The 18,644-nt window shown below is 52.5% G+C and overlaps 5 protein-coding genes across 5 annotated transcripts; 1 reads left to right on the forward strand and 4 right to left on the reverse strand.

Moving 5' to 3' along the window:
- Window positions 1–9,022, reverse strand: ccsA-3 (Polyketide synthase-nonribosomal peptide synthetase; the record flags this gene model as incomplete). Its single annotated transcript, XM_066152771.1, has 7 exons — window positions 1–1,469; window positions 1,524–2,224; window positions 2,284–3,246; window positions 3,311–4,565; window positions 4,623–4,843; window positions 4,897–7,987; window positions 8,041–9,022. The coding sequence occupies 7 exons, from the start codon at window positions 9,020–9,022 to the stop codon at window positions 1–3; spliced, it is 8,682 nt and encodes a 2,893-aa protein (XP_066007923.1).
- A 733-nt stretch (window positions 9,023–9,755) lies between these two features.
- Window positions 9,756–10,908, reverse strand: CGGC5_v012907 (putative oxidoreductase; the record flags this gene model as incomplete). Its single annotated transcript, XM_032036521.1, has 3 exons — window positions 9,756–9,889; window positions 9,943–10,717; window positions 10,780–10,908. The coding sequence occupies 3 exons, from the start codon at window positions 10,906–10,908 to the stop codon at window positions 9,756–9,758; spliced, it is 1,038 nt and encodes a 345-aa protein (XP_031884605.1).
- A 1,803-nt stretch (window positions 10,909–12,711) lies between these two features.
- EPHX2-0 (Bifunctional epoxide hydrolase 2) lies at window positions 12,712–13,542 on the forward strand (the record flags this gene model as incomplete). Its single annotated transcript, XM_032036520.1, has 1 exon — window positions 12,712–13,542. One exon carries the CDS (start codon window positions 12,712–12,714, stop codon window positions 13,540–13,542), a length of 831 nt encoding a protein of 276 aa, XP_031884431.1.
- Window positions 13,543–13,688: 146 nt separating this feature from the next.
- Window positions 13,689–15,313, reverse strand: CGGC5_v012909 (uncharacterized protein; the record flags this gene model as incomplete). Its single annotated transcript, XM_066152772.1, has 6 exons — window positions 13,689–14,295; window positions 14,372–14,775; window positions 14,841–14,908; window positions 14,965–15,001; window positions 15,052–15,147; window positions 15,203–15,313. 6 exons carry the CDS (start codon window positions 15,311–15,313, stop codon window positions 13,689–13,691), a joined length of 1,323 nt encoding a protein of 440 aa, XP_066007922.1.
- A 1,395-nt stretch (window positions 15,314–16,708) lies between these two features.
- Window positions 16,709–18,457, reverse strand: hpm1-0 (Cytochrome P450 monooxygenase hmp1; the record flags this gene model as incomplete). Its single annotated transcript, XM_032036519.1, has 5 exons — window positions 16,709–16,886; window positions 16,941–17,116; window positions 17,174–17,488; window positions 17,550–18,341; window positions 18,395–18,457. The coding sequence occupies 5 exons, from the start codon at window positions 18,455–18,457 to the stop codon at window positions 16,709–16,711; spliced, it is 1,524 nt and encodes a 507-aa protein (XP_031884430.1).
- Window positions 18,458–18,644: the final 187 nt, after the last annotated feature.

The raw sequence follows: 18,644 nt of genomic DNA on the forward strand, positions 1-18,644 counted from the left end.
TTACTCCCTAATCTTCAACAGCCTGGGGTAGTGTGCTTCCCCTGGCTCATCAAATGTCTCAATCAGTGCAGCAACGGCGGGATGCAGTCCTGAATCAATAGCTCTCCGAGCCCATTCCTCCATTGACAAGACTTCATACGATGCTTCAACACCATTGTGCTTCCCAATCTCATTCATCCTGTCCATGGGAATAACAATATCGCCCACGTTGTTGAAGTATGAGACCCCATTACCTTGTCTCGGTTCAGCACGGAGCAGCTCCCGGATGATGTCAGAACAGACGCTCTCAACGCGGACGAGGTCAAAAGCTCCCTTGTTGTGGTTTGCCTTAGGTACGGCTTTGATGCGATGGGAGTAGTGAAGAAGAGCGTTCACCCAGTCGAACTCTGCCTCCGCGACACTGGCGTCATCACCGGCGCGTATGATGGTAGAAGGCCGTTGGATCCAAATCTTGAGGCCATATAAGGCGTTGACTTTCTCGAGAAGACCCTCGCATACCCATTTGCAGCACATGTAGCCATGAGTGCCATCGGGCGAAGGTTTGATCCCACTTGCTGTGGCCGAAACCTCGGGGAACTCGTCTTGGCCGTACAGCAAGCAGACTCCCACGGAAGAAACGTAGTGGATCGGAATCATGCGTGGCAGGCACTTGCGTACCAAATACCGGGTGGACTCAACGTTGGTTTGCTTGACAGCTGAGTAGTACTTGAGATGGGATGTGTCGGAGCCGTTGTGGATTACGGCGTCAACCTCCCAAAAGATTGAAGTCTCCTGCTCTTCGGTGAGGCCAAAGCGGGGAAGCTGTAAGTCACCCTCGTAGTAGACGATGCGGTCGGAAGCAGGTGGCAATCGTCCCTTTTCAAGTCGTTCTGAAAGCCGACGGACTGCGACGCAGATGATCTTCGTGATTGATGGCCGTTCCAAAAGCCGGTTGAGGAGATGGTGTCCAAGAAGACCGCTGCTTCCGGTGAGGAGAATAACGCTGGGTTGCTTTTTCGGAGGATTCATACTTGGGAATGGGATGATGCCAAATGGTGGCGACATCTCGGCTTCCCAGTCGATCCCCTGAACAGTTGCATCGCCCTTGTCCGAGGAATCGCTTCCAGGTGTGGTGATGGAAGTGGAGGGCGACGTAGGCTCAGGACTGCTCTCGGTCGGCGGTGTCGCGATAGTGGTATTTGTGTCACTGGTGTTCCCATCATTGGGAGTGACTGCGCCATCCCGCGCAACTTGGGGAATCAAGTTGGAAGGAATGCCTCCAGCGGCGATCTTAGCCAGCGTGCCCATCTCAGAGTCGTTGGACATGATCTTCAGCACTGGGATCGAGACTTGGAAGTTCTTCAAGAACCAAGACCGGATATCGACCGAGACGAGTGAGTCCAGGCCGAGATTGACGCTGCGCATGACCATCAAGTCATCGTCGGGTGTCGATATCTGCAAGATGGAACGCAATTGAGCAGAAAACGACTCTAGATCACTGCGTCAGTTCTATCGCAAGTTTCAAAGTGTGTGAATGGACTTACCCTGAATTACTCGAAGGACGTCGGCATCAGACTGACACTCCTGGAGACGGTCCTGGATCGATGCGGCCTTTGTCTGCTGCTTCTTGCCATCATTGCTCGTGGTCTGATGGACGATGAAGTGGGCAAACATTGGGTTGGAATACCACTTGGGGATGTTGGCGGCGTCGGGAGATATGTCAAGAAGACCAGTCGAGATCTCGGGGCCATTGGGCGAGTCAGGGTTGCCGGCGTCGATAGCCTCGGCGAAGATTTGGTGGAAGTCATCCTCAGACAAGTGGACCATGGCCATCTTCGCAACTGTGACATCGAGTTGACGGTCTGACTCGGTGATGTAGCCCGCTCCAATCACGGCACCAACGTTGATGACGGTGGAAGCAAGGCTGCGCTTCCTACGATTGGCGGCAACGCCACACATGCCCATGTTGGCTGCAGCATAGTTGGCCTGGCCGACGTTTCCAATGACGCAGTTGATCGAGGACAAGAGCACGAAGAAGTCGAGGTTCACGTCGTGGAATATGTTGTCGAGATGGATACTTCCAAGGACCTTGGGTCTGATGACGTCCGTTACCTGGTCAAAGGCCATGTTGCGAACGGAAACATCTCTCAGGACCATGGCTCCGTTGAGAACTCCAACGATGGGCGGGAGGGTGTCGACGATGGTTTGGTGTACGGCGCGAAGAGCCTTCTCGTCGGTCACATCACTAGAAATCGTGTCATCAATGAGATCTCGGATTTTTCACATCAGAAAGAAAACACTTACCATGAAATAATCTTGACAGTAACACCGTTTCGTGCATGATCTTCGATCCAAGCGGGCTCAATCCTCGGGTTACGGCTCGTCAAGACGAGGTACTTCAGACCTCGGTCAATCATCCAGTCGCATAGTGAGATGCCCAGAGCACCCGAAAGACCGCAGATCCAGTACGTCCTGTCGCCTTTAAAAAGTGGTTTGACGTCGAACCGAGTGACTTTCGCGGGGACTGAGGTGCTGGCTGGCCAGTCAATGATTGACAACGGGTTCTCGGGGGGTTCCCCATTTGTCAAGCTGTCGAGATTGATCAAGTCATCAATGTGATCGTATTGTTGACTTTGGACGTAACCAATGGCCTTCTGAAGGAGCTGCTGTAAGACTGCGGGCGGGTGCCGACTTGAGTCGACGGCATTGGGAGAGAAGATCGTCTTCGTGCTCTCCTTGCGACAGTGGGGTGATAGGACAGACCCTATCGTTCGCTCATTCTCAGACTCGCGATGAGAGAGGGCAGAAAAGCAGGCAATGTCGCTAGGAATCAGACGGCTGATTCCAGACCGGCCAACATAACGAGGCAATCTGATCCAAGAGGACGGACTCGGCACAGCGACGTCAGCATCCGTGGTAAAGATCACCTCCACGCCAGTCTGAGACGCCTGATTAGAGATGGCCTTTGCGAGAGCCGCAGATGGATTGTGTGTGAGCGCCTTTTGGCCGTAGAAAAGAGGGTCAATGATTGCTCTGCTGACGAGATGGGCTGCGGTGAGAGTGAGGACAGCTTCATCTGTCAAGTCGGGGAACTTGTAGAGTACCACCGCCTCCCTCGCAACTTGCATTACGGAGGTCAAAGATGGCACGAGTGTGAGATACCGAGTACCGTCTTCGTCAAGGCCAATGGCGAGGAATAGATGACCGATCGGGGTTCTCACTGCCGAAAGAATAGCACGTGTGGTCTTGAGCTCGATGAGACCAGATCTGTGGTTTTCCAGGTTAGCTTTAAGCCTGAGAAATTATGAGAATCCAACACGAAAACACTTACTGCCTGGGATCAGGGACGGTTTCGAATCTGGACAATTGGCGGACGAAATATTCGTTCTCCCACTTCAACTCAACCGGCGAGCCATCCACATCAACTTGGTGCAGGATGGGTCGCTGGACAGAGTTCAGTCGATCGTTGGCGTCGTGAATGGGCCGCAATCTCGGAACAAGCTGACGGCCCTTGCCATCCATGATGATTTCGGGCTCCATAGTATGGAGAACATCACCGCTTTCCAAATGCTTCGCAGAGAGGCGAATGAGATTCTCGGCAATGGCTTGCGGATCGGCCTTGTTGGCATCGGGAATGTCAAGGAACTGTAGACGAAGATCTTCCTCCTCATGTACAGCAGAGCGACCGAAACCGACCGTCATGTTGGTGTAGGGCTCGTGGTCAAGGCGACCGCTGGTGATCCAGAGCATAGTCTTCTCTCCCTCAAAGAGTCTTCTGAAGGCGGCCCATCTCTCGGGGCTAATGTCCTTGAAGACGGGGAAATCGAGCTCTGTCAAACTCAAAATGAGTGCATTGGGCTCCAAGATACTGTCATCTACATCCTCCAGGGCCTTGAAGTGACGAACATTGCCGAACAGAGGTGCGAGAAGATTGTTGATCTCTTGTGAGACGTGGGCTACAGGGCCTGTCTGGCCGCCGATCAGGATGAGTTGCTTCTCTTGCAGTAGATCCTGTGCCGAGGATAGCGGCTGTCTAATGAGACCAACGCGGTCATCGACAGCTTGCGATACGAAGAGGATGGTACCGAAGGTATCGAGAAGAAGTGGAGGCGACATGGTGTCGATGCCGGAGAATCCAGTTCGCTTCAGGATATCGCTCCACTCAAGAATGTTGATGAAGGGGGTGAGAGTTCGGCCTTCATCTACTCCTCTCCACCATCCAGAGAGAGGGCCAAAGATGAAACTGGCACCGGCTTGCATGGGTCCTTCGTTGCTTCCCTCGCCGATGAGAAGGAAGCCGCCGAGCTTGAGAAGCTTTCGCAGGTTTCGCATGGTCTCGTCGAGCTTGGCTGTGGCGTGAACTACAAGGTATGCGATGACCACGTCATAGGAGCCTTCAACAAATCCTTGCTGGACAGGGTCGTTCTCGGCATCGCAGACTTTGAAAATCATCTGGTTACTCCATTCCTCGAATGCTTCGGCCGCGTTCTCAAAAAAGCTGGACGAGATGTCTGTGAATGTGTAGCTGCCGAAACTGTGACCAATGGTTCGCAGGATGTTCTTGGTTGCACCACCAGTTCCGGCGCCTATAGTCTGGGTGTCAGCTCCGTAACGTGATAAGGGTTGAAAAGATGTCGGCTTACCGATCTCGAGCAGGTTCAGATGCGGGCGCCGATCTGTGAGTTGCTTGACGATGCCGCTGAGCCACATCGATGACTGCATAGTGCCAAAGCCATGTGCGTAATACTCATCCAAGAGTCCCGAAGTGCGGAAATGCTCAAGCATGGTGGTCTCTCCTCTGAAAACCTTAGGCATGGTTTCGCCCGCAAGACGCATGATTTTGACAACGGAGTTGTCAGCGACACTGAAGTTATTTTGTTAGCAACCTCACTGATAAGATGCGACGGATTTGCATACCCTTTGGATTCAATCTCGGCTACCACGTCCTCGCGAGTGTCAGTTAGCCACTCCTTCCGACCATACTTGTGGTCACCCTTCTTCAGAAGATCCGTCATGTGCCGAGCATAGTTGAGATAGTGACATGATGGACTTTCTGATCTAGCCGGAGAATCTTCTGGAACATCTTCATCGAACCTTCTGAGATAGAACGCAGCAATCCGGCTAAGAACCCATAGAAGATCCGTGTCTGCCTGGGTGACTGGAATGCCCTCAGCGGCAAGGTCTCCATCTGGAGTCGTGGGGACGAAATGAGTCTTGTAGAAGACATTACGGTCGTCGCTAGCGGCCGATCTCACAGGTTTGAACTTGACCTGATCAAGCTGGACCGCAACGTTTGGAGAACCATCGAAAAAAATGTCAAAGTTGCCCGAGAATCCAGCCCCTGGCTGAGACCGATCTTCGCGGTTGCATGTCGAGTCAATGGCCACATTCTCCTGGTGCTGTTGACAGGCCAAGACTGAGGGATTGACCCGGATCTTGCCGATGCTCGTGGGCATATGGAGGATTCGCAACTGTTCATCGCCCGGGTAGCTGTAAGCCAGACTGACTGACTGTATGGCAGCATCCAGTTCGACCGGGTGGAACAGCAACACCTTCGAGTCGGGAGTCGTCGCTCGCTTGGCGACGCAGCAAGCTCGCCCGAGCTTTCTTCTGAGTCCAATGAGGGAACGGAAAGGGCCACTGAAGTTGTATTCCAGGCTCTCCATGAAGTTGTAGAGACGAGTTGACTCGACATTGATCAAGTGCGGGGGCGTTGGCTTTCTCTGGGGCAGTAAGCTCCCAGATGCCTCGCCCAATAACACCTTTAGTTCTCCGTCGGCTACCAACGAGAGTTCCTCGCCGCCAAGAGCAGCGGAGTAGGTGAAGAAAGCGGTGATGAAGTCTGATTGGGATTTGGAAATCTGTGAAAGTTCAACATGTACTTCGACGCCCGCATCATAACTCTCAAATGGGAAACCTTGACGAATGTAGAAATCCTCAAGCTCGATCAGGCGAATGCTTTGGTCACCGGCGACAGTTCTAGCGGCTTCGAGAGCAGTGCTCACGTAGCCAGCGGCGGGGAACACAATTTGGCCTTGTACCTGGTGACCTTCAAGCCAGGGGATCTCGCTTGGCTTCAAGATATTCTTCCAGCGCATGGTGTGCGGAGAGCTGTCGGGTGAAATATCCCCGAGCAGAGGATGGAACGGCTCTTCGCGAAGACGAATACGACGCGATCTTCGAGACTCGTGCCAGTATTGTGTCTCATGCTTCCACTGATAGGTTGGAAGACCCTTGAGGACACGGAACTGGGGATTCTCTGACAACATCGCAATCTCGCAACGTTGAAGGCTCACTGATCCTCCCAGCCTTGACCACAAGAAGCCCAGACATGTTGAGAAGGACTCGACAGCATCTTGACTGCGACTCAGAGATCCATGATAAGGGATGGCTTGCTGCAAGGCGTCTTGAATGTTCTGTCCAGCAGGTCCCTTGAGAGCGGGATGGGGTCCGACTTCAAGCGCAACATCAAAAATGGCGTCTGAACTTGCTGAGACTGCGGCTGTGATGGCTTGCGAGAAGAGAACCGGTCTTGTCATGTTTTGTGCCCAATAGATATGACTCAAGTCGGCAGACAGCTCGACGGGTTTGCCATCATGGACACTGGAGTACCAAATGCACCGCGATGACGGTGGCGTCTGTGCCTTGACCCCGGCACGTCGAAGGGAATCCACATAAGAATCGAAGCATGGAGCCATGTGTCGCGAGTGGTATGCTTGGTCAACTCTGAGTCGTCGATTGAATTTCTTCTCGTCGCTCAGAATAAGCTCCAATTCCTCGATGGCGTCTTCGTCTCCTGAGATGGTAACGCTTGACACGGAATTGCACGCAGCGACGGTAATGCGGCCGTCAAAGTCCGGGTCCTCGCACAGCTCCAAGGCATCTTCCATCGAAGTGCCTGCTGCCAGCATTGCTCCCTTGATGTTCCCATTCGGGCTTGCTGCATGCTTGCAGTGCAGCCCTCGATAGTACGCGATATAAATTGCGTCGCGGGCACTAAGAAATCCGGCAGCATATGCGGCAGAGATCTCGCCACTGGAGTGGCCTACCACAGCATCAAAATGGATATTCCCAGAACGGAGGAGGTCTACCAGCATGATCTGGACTGCAGTACAAAGTGGCTGAGAAATTGCGGCTTCGTTAAGTCGAGTTGTTGAGGGGTCAGCGAGAAGCTCCTTCTCAAGAGACCAAGTCGGCTGGTCTTCGGCTGGAAGCTGGGCCAAATGCGTCTCCAGCTCCTGAATGATTCTCCTGGCGTAAGATGACTGTTCGATCAACGCAGCACCCATGCGAGCGTACTGGGCGCCTTGGCCAGTGAAAATGCCGAGTATTTTTGATGATTTAGCAGAGGGTCTTGTTAGCGTCTTGATTCCGAGGGGCGTCTCCTTCTCATCTAGTCGGGTCTGGATCTTAGTCCTGAGATCGGCGATTGAGGCTGCGGGAAAGGCGGTGCGATAGGGGAAAACGGAACGACGCTCCCTCAGTGTGTATGCCAAGTCATGGGGGTTGATGTCGGAATGGGTGTCAAGATGGTGAAGATACGATGCTAGGTTGGCACGGAGTGCCTCTTCTGAAGCAGCGGAGAACGTGAAAGGGGTGAAGGGTCCACTGGCGGCGACAATTTCAGATCTTTCCGCCGGATGTTGATAGCTCTCAAGAATGGCATGGGCATTGGCGCCTCCAAAGCCGAAGCTGTTGACACTCGCTCGCCTCGGTTGGGAGCTGGCCAACTGAGGCCACGACTGCGCGGTCTTGACAATTTCAAGGTTGTCATAGAATGGCGCGACTGAGGGGTTCAAGTTGTTGAACAAGAGGTTTGGCGGAATCGTAGAGTTTTGGAGCGCCAGTGTTGCCTTGAGGATGGCTGCTACGCCAGCAGTGCCCTCCGTGTGGCCGAGCACGGTTTTGATGGAGCCGACATATAACGGAGAGCTGGCTGAAGTTGTTTTTGCGGTGTCTGGGCTATCGGGGAAGAAGGCTGAACTGATAGCTTCGGCTTCGACAGGATCTATCATCTTTATTAGCAAAACTCTCCGCCAGCAATGAACATTATGCACTTACCGCCAGCCGGAGTGCCAGTTCCGTGAGCTTCAAAATACTGAGGTCTGTCTCCGGGGACGGTAAGATCAAGCCCAGCCTTGGCGTAGGTTTTCTGAATCAAATCTCTCTGGGCAGTGGCACTCGGCATGGTCAAGCCAGCTGTTGCACCGTCCTGATTCAAGCCGGTCTCCCGAATGATGCCTTCGATGTGGTCATTGTCTGCGAGCGCAGCGCTTAGCGTTTTCAGCACGACGGCCGCCACGCCATCTCCACGGGCGTAGCCGTTGGCGTCCTTGTCCCACATCCGACCAAGACCATCGGGAGATAACATCTTGACCTTGCTCTCGACCACAAACATCTCGGGGCCAAGAATGAGATTCGAACCGCAAGCCACAGCCATGTGCGAGTCTCCTGACCTGAGTGTTTGGACCGCGTTGTGTACCGCAACTAAACTAGAGGAACATGCTGTATCTGTCGTGACTGAGGCACCATGCCAGTCGAAGAAGTATGAGATGCGGTTAGAGAGCACCGCCCTCGAGGTTCCCACCGCAAAGTAGGTTGGTGCTTCATCCAGATCGCGGAGTAGCATAGCTTCGTAATCTCCACACATAACACCAGCGTAAACGGCTGTGTCACTACCTCTCAAGCCCTCGATCGTCATACCACCGGATTCGATAGCTTCGTAGACGGTCTCAAGCAGCATTCGTTGCTGGGGATCCATAGCCCGAGCTTCGATAGGGTTGATACCGAAGAATTCTGCGTCAAAGACTTTTGGGTCTTCCTCAAGAAAGTACGAGTGCATAACGTTAGAGCGGCCATGGTGAGAGTTGTTTTCGTGGAAAAAGCCTTTGGCGCTGAACCTGCTCTCTGGGATTTCTCGGCGGGCATCGCGAGGGTTTCGGAGTAGCTCCCACAGTTTCGAAGGAGAGCTCGCATCGCCAGCAAAGTGACAGGCACTGCCAACTATGGCGATTGGTTCGTTGGGTATCGTTTTGGAGTTCATTGTTGGTGCGTATCAAAAGTCTTTCGGAGGACAGGAAGGTTTTGATGCAAGTCCCGTCAAGCAGCGGGAAGTCTAACTCAAGAGGCAGAAGTGGTAACTCTATCCAAAGACTTTGGACGAGACGATGGAGGGTATTGAGGTTCAGTCATACATCCAGCAATCCTGAATCGGAGATGGGCGCTGAACTGCCCGCTGCCGACCTATGATTTGCTGGTCGCTCCGGAGCTCTTCCGTGGTGTCTGTGGATGGCAGTTGCCCGAAAGTCCCCGAGTTTCCAGTCTCCTTCGGCCGGCATGACGTTACTAGTGAAACATCTCGAATAGGAAACCGTCACCGATAATATTGAGTCGGCATGTGGTGGCCAGCCAATGGACCGACCGATCGGTACGCCCTAACGCCACAGATTAGAACTTATGTGTGGCTCTCCAGCTACTTTCAACATGCATTGGAAGCCTCAGCCGAGGATTGTCTCTACTCTTCCCGCATTGAAGATTGAACATTCCAACATGAAAGCTGGTCTTGTGACCATACTTTTGAACGACTTTATGATCCTGTCCTTAATTGATGAGACATTATGGTGTGAAGAGGAACATAACGTAGTTATTCGACAATTTCAGTTGCGTGGCGAAACTATAGGAACACGAGCACAGCTTCCGTGCGCACAATTATCTGTATTCATGATCATTGACAAAACTTCGTGGCTATCTTCAGTCATACACCATTATCTCATGATCTAATAGAAGTCGTGTACCTGCTCTTCAGTCCATTCCCAAAACCTTTTCGCGTGTCCATTGCCCCCTTCCTGTTCGGTCTTCGTTGCATCTTCCAAGTCTGGGCGGATTGGATACAAACGACCCCGTGGGACCACTAGAAATACGTCAGCATTGCAGTAAAGCTTCACATCTTCTCATGGAACTTACCCCATTTTCCACTTTCCTTCATCGTGATGCTAGGCGACAGCCCGGAAAACAACTCTGTGTAAGCACCAAAGATAGGGGGCTGAAGAACCAAAGTCTTGATCAAGCTTTTGAACAGGAAACCTCCGTCCCGGTAAAGGTCAGAGTTGAGATGCCCAGGATTACAAGGCACGCTAACGATGCCATCCTCCTGATGGCGTCTTGCAAACTCCACTCCATGCAGCCAGTTGCCAGCTTTGCTGATTCCATACCTTTCCAAAGCCATTAGGGACGGCCAGTAATTGAGGTAGTCCAGGGAAATTCCATGGGACTTCTCGCCGACAACTTCCGTTCCCATCGAAGAAACCCAGACTACGCGGACTGAGTTCGGCGGCTCGATCTTCGCCGTGGAGGCTAAAATGGGCGTCAAGAGCTTGGTGAAAAGGAACACCCCAAGGACGTTGACGCCGAGATGAAGCTCATGGCCTTGTGCAGTCTTGATCGAGCCGTCGCTGTTCTTGAGTGCTTGAACTGCGGCATTGTTGAAAAGCACGTGAAGCTTGCTCTCTTGGGAGGTAAACTTCTGAACGGCAGGCTTGATGGTGGAAAGGTCGGCGAGGTCAAAATACAAGAACACCAGATCACCTTTGCTCTCAGGCCATTTCTTCTTGATATCTTCTATGGCTTGTGTTGCTTTGACCTCAGATCGAGCAGCAACGTAGACTTTGGCATTCTTAGAGTAAAGGATCTGGGCGACCTCCTTGCCTACTCCAGTATTAGAGCCCGTGACAATGTAGACCTTTGAACCAATCAGCGAGCCATTCTATGTCGGCTAAAGTTGGTTATGCTGTTGGAAGCTACCTTGCCTGACAGATCCGGAATGTCTTTTTCAGTAAAACTTGGTTTCGGTGGCCATGTCTGAGTTATGATGCTGGAGAACGATAAAAAGGGAGGCAGAGGCGGACGGGCAGCGGGTTTGTTCGTCGTCATGGCGATTGAACTGGGTCGTAGGAGATGGTCCTGCTAGTTTCTTTCAATCTCACCCCAAAATGAGACATATTCTATCGCAATTCAATAATCCAGGCGGTGATGCTGATGCTCGAGGAAAAGCAACCCATTTGGGAAACCGAGACCGACCGGCCTCGGGGCCAGGGTGCTTCGGTGGATCAAAACCTTAAAAACAGGAGACGGGATGGGAGTCGGCTTTAGACCGATCGAAGTTCTCCGCCATGGATTCTGATTACCCTGGGCTCACTTTTGTGTGTGTAGTCATTCCATTGATCTACTCTTTTCAGATGCTTCTGCTTCTTTACTCGCGTCCTTTTCGTGTCATGAACCAAACTCGAAAAGCTCCTTGGCCCAAGAAGCGGCAACTCTCGTCGGAGAACCAGTCCGCCAAACGTCTGATGTCCGGAGCTTCCATGCCACGAGTTGACCAATGCAACCCATTACCATGCCTACGCCGTGCAATGCCTGAAGAATTATGCTGGAGGAGCCTCCGCGACCAGCATCACGCAACGCAATTTTGGGATTCACTGGGCCCCGGACATTTGCAACTGCAGGTGAGGGATCGAACATAGGTCCGTGAAAGGTTTCTCGACAATCTCGCAGTCTACCCATCGGTCATTTCTCCCTGGGGAGACGACGATGGCGTAGTCACTGCTCCGCCGAACTTTGATGGAGGCTTACGAACGACCCTCGTTAACTAATCTCAATTCCAAGTCACATCATTGGGCTGTCGTGGTTATGTCAGTGACTGTAGTGCTGTTTGACATTATTTTGACTCAGTTACACTACACTCACGGGTTATGGCCCCCTGTATCCACGGTACCATACGCGTGTGCGAGTCGTGCTGTCGACCCCTAAAGACGGCTTCGGGAGAACCTCGCCCTTTTTTGGCCGAAATTTCCGCCATGTTGGATTGCCAAGCCGGCCGCCCACGCGGGCGGCCGTAGTTCAAATACGCAGTGAGAGCTTAATTGCTTCCATCCGGATTGTGGGGGATAGAGGAAAAGCATGCTTCTACTCTGTTTGTACGGGTACTTTATTCATCGATTGCGTGAGCCTCAGATAGCGTCTGATTGAGGCCAAGAATGACCACGTCGTTGGTCCTTGAGGTGCTGCTGTGGCAGCAATCAAGCTCACGAGCATATGCAACATGGAATCTGGTGTAGCCATCACGCTCTGTGTTTTTAGATGGTTGTCATTCTCCCTTCCTCTTTCGTCTGCTACGAAATCAGTTGAAAATGAGAAAGGGAGACGGCAGGTTTTGCTGGTTTCTCTGCCTGCCACATGGTCTGGCTGCCACAATGGCTCTGGACCATGGTAAGGACCAGTCTTCATTGCAGGTTCGTCGAATAGCTACGGCCCCTGTCACAATTAGAAAGCATGTTTCTACCAAGGAAACGACCAAGTGCCGGGCCCGCAGGTTCGGGTGTGCCGCCACCGCGGAACGATGCCAAGACATCGCTGAACTTTGTTTTATGGCGTTCCCAGCATAGGACGAATCCGATTCGTAAGACATCTAGAGGGCCCATATGAGGCTTCATGGCCTTGATCAGACGTTCGTTGGAAAAGGAGGCGTCCCCTTTTGACAACATGTGTTTATATCGTCGCGCCTACCGGCTGCAACAGAGGATCAGACGACACCTCTATCCGATTTCGACAGCTTGAGCTTTGAACTCTCCAGACACTCGTTTCCCCAGTTTTGGCTACCTATACATGGCCATTTCATCAATCATTAAATCTGAAGGCTTGGTAATACCGACTTAGCAGGAAACAACATCTCTCGCAATGTACTTCAAAAACACATTGGCTCTCGCCGCGCTGCCGGCCTTGGCCTCAGCCACGTACACCACGGAGTATCTCACCGGCTCTTCGAACAACACCATCCAGGTTCTCGTCGAAGGAGAGGGCCCATCATTGCTTGTCTGGCCATCATACGCTCGCGACAGTATCGAGGACTTTCATGAGTTCTCCGCCGCGCTTGCCGAAGCCGGCTACCGAGTCCTCCGCCCCCAACCCCGAGGCATGGGCGAATCTACCGGCCCTATCAAGACGACCTGGGATGAGCTCGGCGCCGACGTTGTTTCGGTCATTGACACTTTCGGCAATGGAAAGGCCGTAGTTCTCGGTCACGCCGCTGGCCAGAGGGTCACGAAGCACATGGCCGCTACCTTTCCGGAGAAGGTGCCCGCGATCGTATTGGCATGCATCAACACCGGAATCAACACTAACGCCACGATTGCTGCCACGGCGACGATCGCCAGCAACTACAGCAACCCTGTTGAGGAAAGACTTGCGGCACTGGAACTGGGCTACTTTGCCCCTGGCCACAACGCGTCAGTCTGGTTGTCGGGATGGTTCCCCGAAGCCGTCGGCTCTGTCTCAGGCACTGGCGTCAGCACCCTTGGAGGAAACAACACACAGATCCTGGATGTCATTGCAAAGTTGGACCCGTGGAGAGCGGAAGACCAATGGAACTACACCACTGGGCTGGCGGGTGATCGTTCTACAGTGGTATTCGTCGAGGACGCATCACACGCGTTGTTCCCTGAAAACCTGCAGGGACTCCTTGATGTTCTGCTTCCGTGGTTGAAGACTCAAACATCTGGATGGCTGTAGATACTTTGACCTTGACGTATGGTAATCCCTTTATAAACAATGGATTTGAGGCATCGCCGTTCGTCCTGCCTCCCAAATCACCTAAGATGAGTCGAGTTGTCGCCCACCAATGCAATGAGCAGTCGTCCTTGAATGAATACTGGAATTCAAACATTCTCTGTGTTATGTACGTTGAACCGGTCATGCCCCGCCTTTTGTCCACCAGCCCCTATTGGAGGACCCCGTGACTCGACATTCATCGATGGTCCCCTGGATCTAGCCATCTCCGGCATGGTCTCAAAGTCCAGATTATGCCCTTCCAACTCCTCTGTGAAGCTACGGTTAAGTTCCGTTGTCAGAGTAGTAGAGTCATCCTTCTGATTCTCGGCAAACGGACTGATCAGCTGCCTGACGTATCGGTCCATTTCGCCAAGTCGCCCAGGATGTCGAAGTCCGGCCTCCGTCGTCTCGTCTTCCGTAGTAATTCGTGCCATCCCACCGTGATAATCTCTCGGGCTGATTCGACCCAATTCCAATTGATTCGAAAAGTCCCTTGACGTACTCTCAACCTTGACCTCGCGCGTAACGTAAATAAAGTTGTTCCATGTGTTGGTGACGACGGGCCAAAAAACTGGGATTGACGCCAACGCCAGTGACAATCGATTCTCGGTTTCTCCCAATAGTATGATCGTCGGGAATGATTTTGTTGGATCGGGCTCTCGGTCTGATGTTGACCTGTTGGCAACGATGCGTCCTCCTGCTATGACATTGATTCTAGTTGCCACATTAGTACCCAAGCCCCAATGAACACCTGTAACAGCACGTAGTCGGATTCTTCGCATGCGCTTACAATGCCCCGATGAACAATAACCCCATCAGCCCTAGTTTTGTCCGTCGAATAGTATCGTCGCTAAACAAGAGAGGGATAGGCAGGACAAGAATGATAAAGTCCAAAGCCATATTCGTCGCATTAGATGACACGACTACGTTGTAAACTTCCATCGAGTTAGTGGAGCCGTATCCGTAACAGTTCGATTCTGAGCCTAGGCGATAGAACTGCTGGACTGGGAAGCATGGGAACCATGCCATGAAGGAGAAAGCGAAGCCCCAGATCGAGACGATGATAATCAGCACCGTTGTTGCAACTCTAAGATTTCGCATGCGGTCTTTGAACAATCGTAGGTACTGTAATAGAATCGACAGTTTAACCAGAGCGTTTGAGGTGGAAAATGACGCGTTGGACATGTAAAATAACTGCTCCAAGTGTGAGCCTAAGTCGTTCTATTGCGCCTGCATGGGAACCAATGGGCACCGCTCACGAGAAAGAACATCTCTCTGTCGCTGTCGGGGACTTCTCTAAAAGGATGTCCTAGGCCGTAGTTTGTTCCTGCTGCTCTGTTAGTCTTGAGTACTGCTGAAGGGCACAAACATCGCATCGAATACCCAGAGCAAGTCCTATCGCGCTGGCTGAACCGGCAAGCTGTGTGGTAGTCAGCACCCATGATTGCCATGATAGAATAGAAGTAGTACTAATGCTAGCAAGACGACGGCATCATCCCAACCAGGTGCTCGTACGATCCGCACTCTCACAAATATTCTTAGGCCCACGCAAAACCAAGCCACAACCTATGAACAATTGTCAGCAGCAAGTCGCAACGACATATTTTGCGGAGATTTATACCAAGCCAGACGCAATGACGCCTACGATTGTGCTTTTGCGATTTTCAAACGGCAAACCCTCGTCGGTGTAATGAGAGGGAAATTCGCCAGCACGGGTGAGGTTCCCGTACATCGTCGTGAAAGGGAAAACCCGACGACTACACTGGACTCACGACCACAACAAGCAACCGCAGGGGATTCGTCCATTGTCGCATGGCAGAATTTCTATCATGAAATGGATGGGAAGTTGTCGAGTGAACATACCCCCCAAGAATCCAGGGGGGGCATTGCGCACGTGATTCGCAGCTTCTTTTGACTGTTTCATCCTCGTCAGGAATTCGTACTTTCATTCGATGTGTAAACAACTACCGGGCGCACACTTCCGCATGCCAATGACTCGGTTCCATTACATTGTGACAAATTCACCAGCTCATCCACGCGACTCAAAAGCTTATTTTGTCGTTACACCACGAACATTGGTCTGTCGTTCTAAGGTAGCAAACCTACGACACGTGGCGCGGGGGACATAACCCAATTTAGGGATTGGAAAATGCGTATCAGTGGTTAAGAAATCGTTCGGGAACCTCGTGGGAGCGGGATGCCGATGAGCAGACTTTGGTCTGAGCGGGATTAGTCCGAACGGGATCTGCACCGGAGACACCTTCCGATTACTTCGGTGCGGAGCGACTTCGCAACTCCGCACCGGGCATGTATACCCCTGATAACAGGCATTTTTAAGAGCAATTGTTCCCAGAAGAAGGCTGAACGGATTAATGCCTCCTTGGAGATCATTGGATTGAGGGATTCCTAGCTCAAGTAGAGTCGGGGAATAGCCATGAAGAATCCGACGGCGTCGGGGCCGTCGGATACCGCCCCTCACTTCGTAGGAACAGGTTTGCCTGACTTTGACTTTGAACCAAAGTATATTTGGTCTACCATTTCCTCTCATTGGGAAGTATTCAAGCCTGTGATCGCATGTCAGAGGCGAATGCACCCCTCTCAGACACTAATTCCCCCTCCACAGAAACACGTGGTACGCCCCTCCCCCCCTGCCTCCTAAGGTTGGTCTTTGGATTGGTTTCTCACGGTACTTTTGTGGATGCCGATTCCTTCCTAATTACTGCGTACTCTATATCTGCTCCACGCCTGTGATTGAAGGGCTGAGTCAAGACACATCAGATAATAACCCGCAAGAAAGTTCAGACAGAAGCGTATAGGCCAGTGGGGGCGGGTGAACGGACGAGCTTCTCTCGTTGTAGACACCAACTCGTCTGTGGTCTACTTTTGTTTTGTTCCCTACTCCATGTCATCTACTCTAGAGAAATATTCCCACCGGATGCAGGGTACGCAGACACCTCTGTTACTCGTCTGTTGTCTCATCAGCATGAAGGCGCGCGGACCAGTTCAGTCCAGTCAGCTTGCCTCGGGTTTCGAATGAGGCTAACTCCAGATGACATAGGGTTAATTGCATGGGGCGTTTCTCGCAAAAGTGAGGCTGTCACGAATGCATGCTATCCAGTCTGTCAACCTATGAAGATGCACTAGAACCCGAATACTTCGGCTTCAAGTACATATACAGCCCGCCCTTCTCCCACATGAGATACGACCGTTGCTTGTCCATCCAACCTCGGCTCTGCTGCGTAACCTCAACATCGAAATTCCACAAAACACGTGCCAGGATGAAACGCATCTCAGCGTTAGCGAGGCTAACCGTTCAGTCAGCAAGCGTCCCGCACTCGAAAAGGTTGGGCGATACTCACTTCAACCCAATACAGTTGCGAGGACCGTACGAGAACGGGTGGAACCCTTCTCGCCGGTCGGTGGAGAACTCGGAAGTCTTGCTGTCGGCGAGCCATCGCTCGGGGATGAACTCGTCGGCACGCTTGAAATTGGCTTCGCTGCGGTACATGACGCGATGCGGGATGCCCACAATTGTCTACGATAGTTATCAGCAGGAAGCCTTACCTCAGATTTACACATTGTGTCAACTCACGTTTCCCGGAATAAAGTCCCCAAGAATCCAGTTTCCCTCGGGAGGCGTCGTCCGCCACAATGCATTCGGACCGGGAGGGTGGTACCGGAACGTCTCGTCGATGACGGCAGCCAGGTAACGTAGCTGCATGGCGCTTCGCATGTTAATCTCATCTTCGCTCTTGAATGTGTCTTGCAGTTCCTTCATGAGCTTGGCCTTGACCTCCGGGTATGACGCCAGCATGTACATGATTCCTGAGAGGGCGCTTGCCGTCGTCTCCGCACCTGCGAGGGTTAAGGTGACAGCGTTACTGTAGATCTCTTCCTGTGACATTTTCTATCAAATAATTAGCACGTCTACAGAAGGATAGGGTTGTCGAAGGGGGGCCCAGTCATACCAAGCCATCTTTTTGAGTGAGCATGACCTGCACCAGATCAGGCCTCTCCACATTCAGCGCAAGCCTCCGATCGACCGTCTCCCTCAAGACTTTACGGTGCTGCGCGTACTCCCTCACCAACTTGATCGTCGCCAACACAGGGGCAAAGAAAAAGAAGAACGGGATACGCGTGCACAGCAGAATAATGTATGTCAACTTGATGTTGCTCAGCACAAACGAGATCCAAGGGTGCATCATCGACTCCCGCATACATCCAAACGGCTCGCCAAACGCCAAGTCGCCCGTGACGTCGAACAGGCAGTACACGAACCACTGCCACAGATCGATCGCGGCCTTGCCGTCCTCAGCCCGTTCTTTCAGGCGCAGGATCAACAGGTCGACGTATCCCGCGATGGCCGGCTCCTGCTCCAACATGGCGTTGGTGGTGAAGCCATTGCTCAGGATCTTGCGCATGCGCCCGTGGTCGCCTGTCGCGGCGCCGAGGATGTCGTTGGCATCTTTGCTGAGGTACCACGACGGCTTCTGGTTCTCCTTGCGCTTGCCAGCGCGGTAGCGGCCGTAGACGTCGTCCCACGCCTCGGGGATCGCGTAGGAGAGCTCGTTGGGCCCGACGCGGACGATGGGGCCGTACTTTGTGTGGATGTCCATCAGGCTGTTGTGCATGTTGCCGGCCATGAAGGAAAAGCCCCATGGGAGGACGGAAGCTGCCCATAGTTTCGGGCCTGGGTATTTGCGGAGAGGGTGGAAGTAGACATTGTAGATGGGTCGGAGTACCACGAGGTAGACGAAGGTCTGCCTCATGTGTCAGCTCTTTCTTCTACGTTCGCCGTGGCAGGATAGCTCACTAGTCCGGCGATGACAGCGCCTAGTATGGGCCATGAAAGCCCGAGTGTGACTTCAGCCAGCATTCTTGCGGCTTCTCGTCGCAGTCCCGTCCCCAGGAGAGTTCAGATGAGAGCAAAGTTGAGGTTCAACAGTGACAGAAACTTTGCCGAATGATGACCTGCATGAAGGTTCAAGCCGATCCAGAGTGCTGGGAGGGAGCAACTTCCAGAAAATGGCAGTAAATGTGGTCTGCTAGCCACAACACCAGTC

Source organism: Colletotrichum fructicola (assembly GCF_000319635.2).
Source record: "Colletotrichum fructicola Nara gc5 chromosome Unknown KSG_Nara_v1_contig07, whole genome shotgun sequence".
NCBI classification, from domain to species: Eukaryota; Fungi; Ascomycota; class Sordariomycetes; order Glomerellales; family Glomerellaceae; genus Colletotrichum; species Colletotrichum fructicola.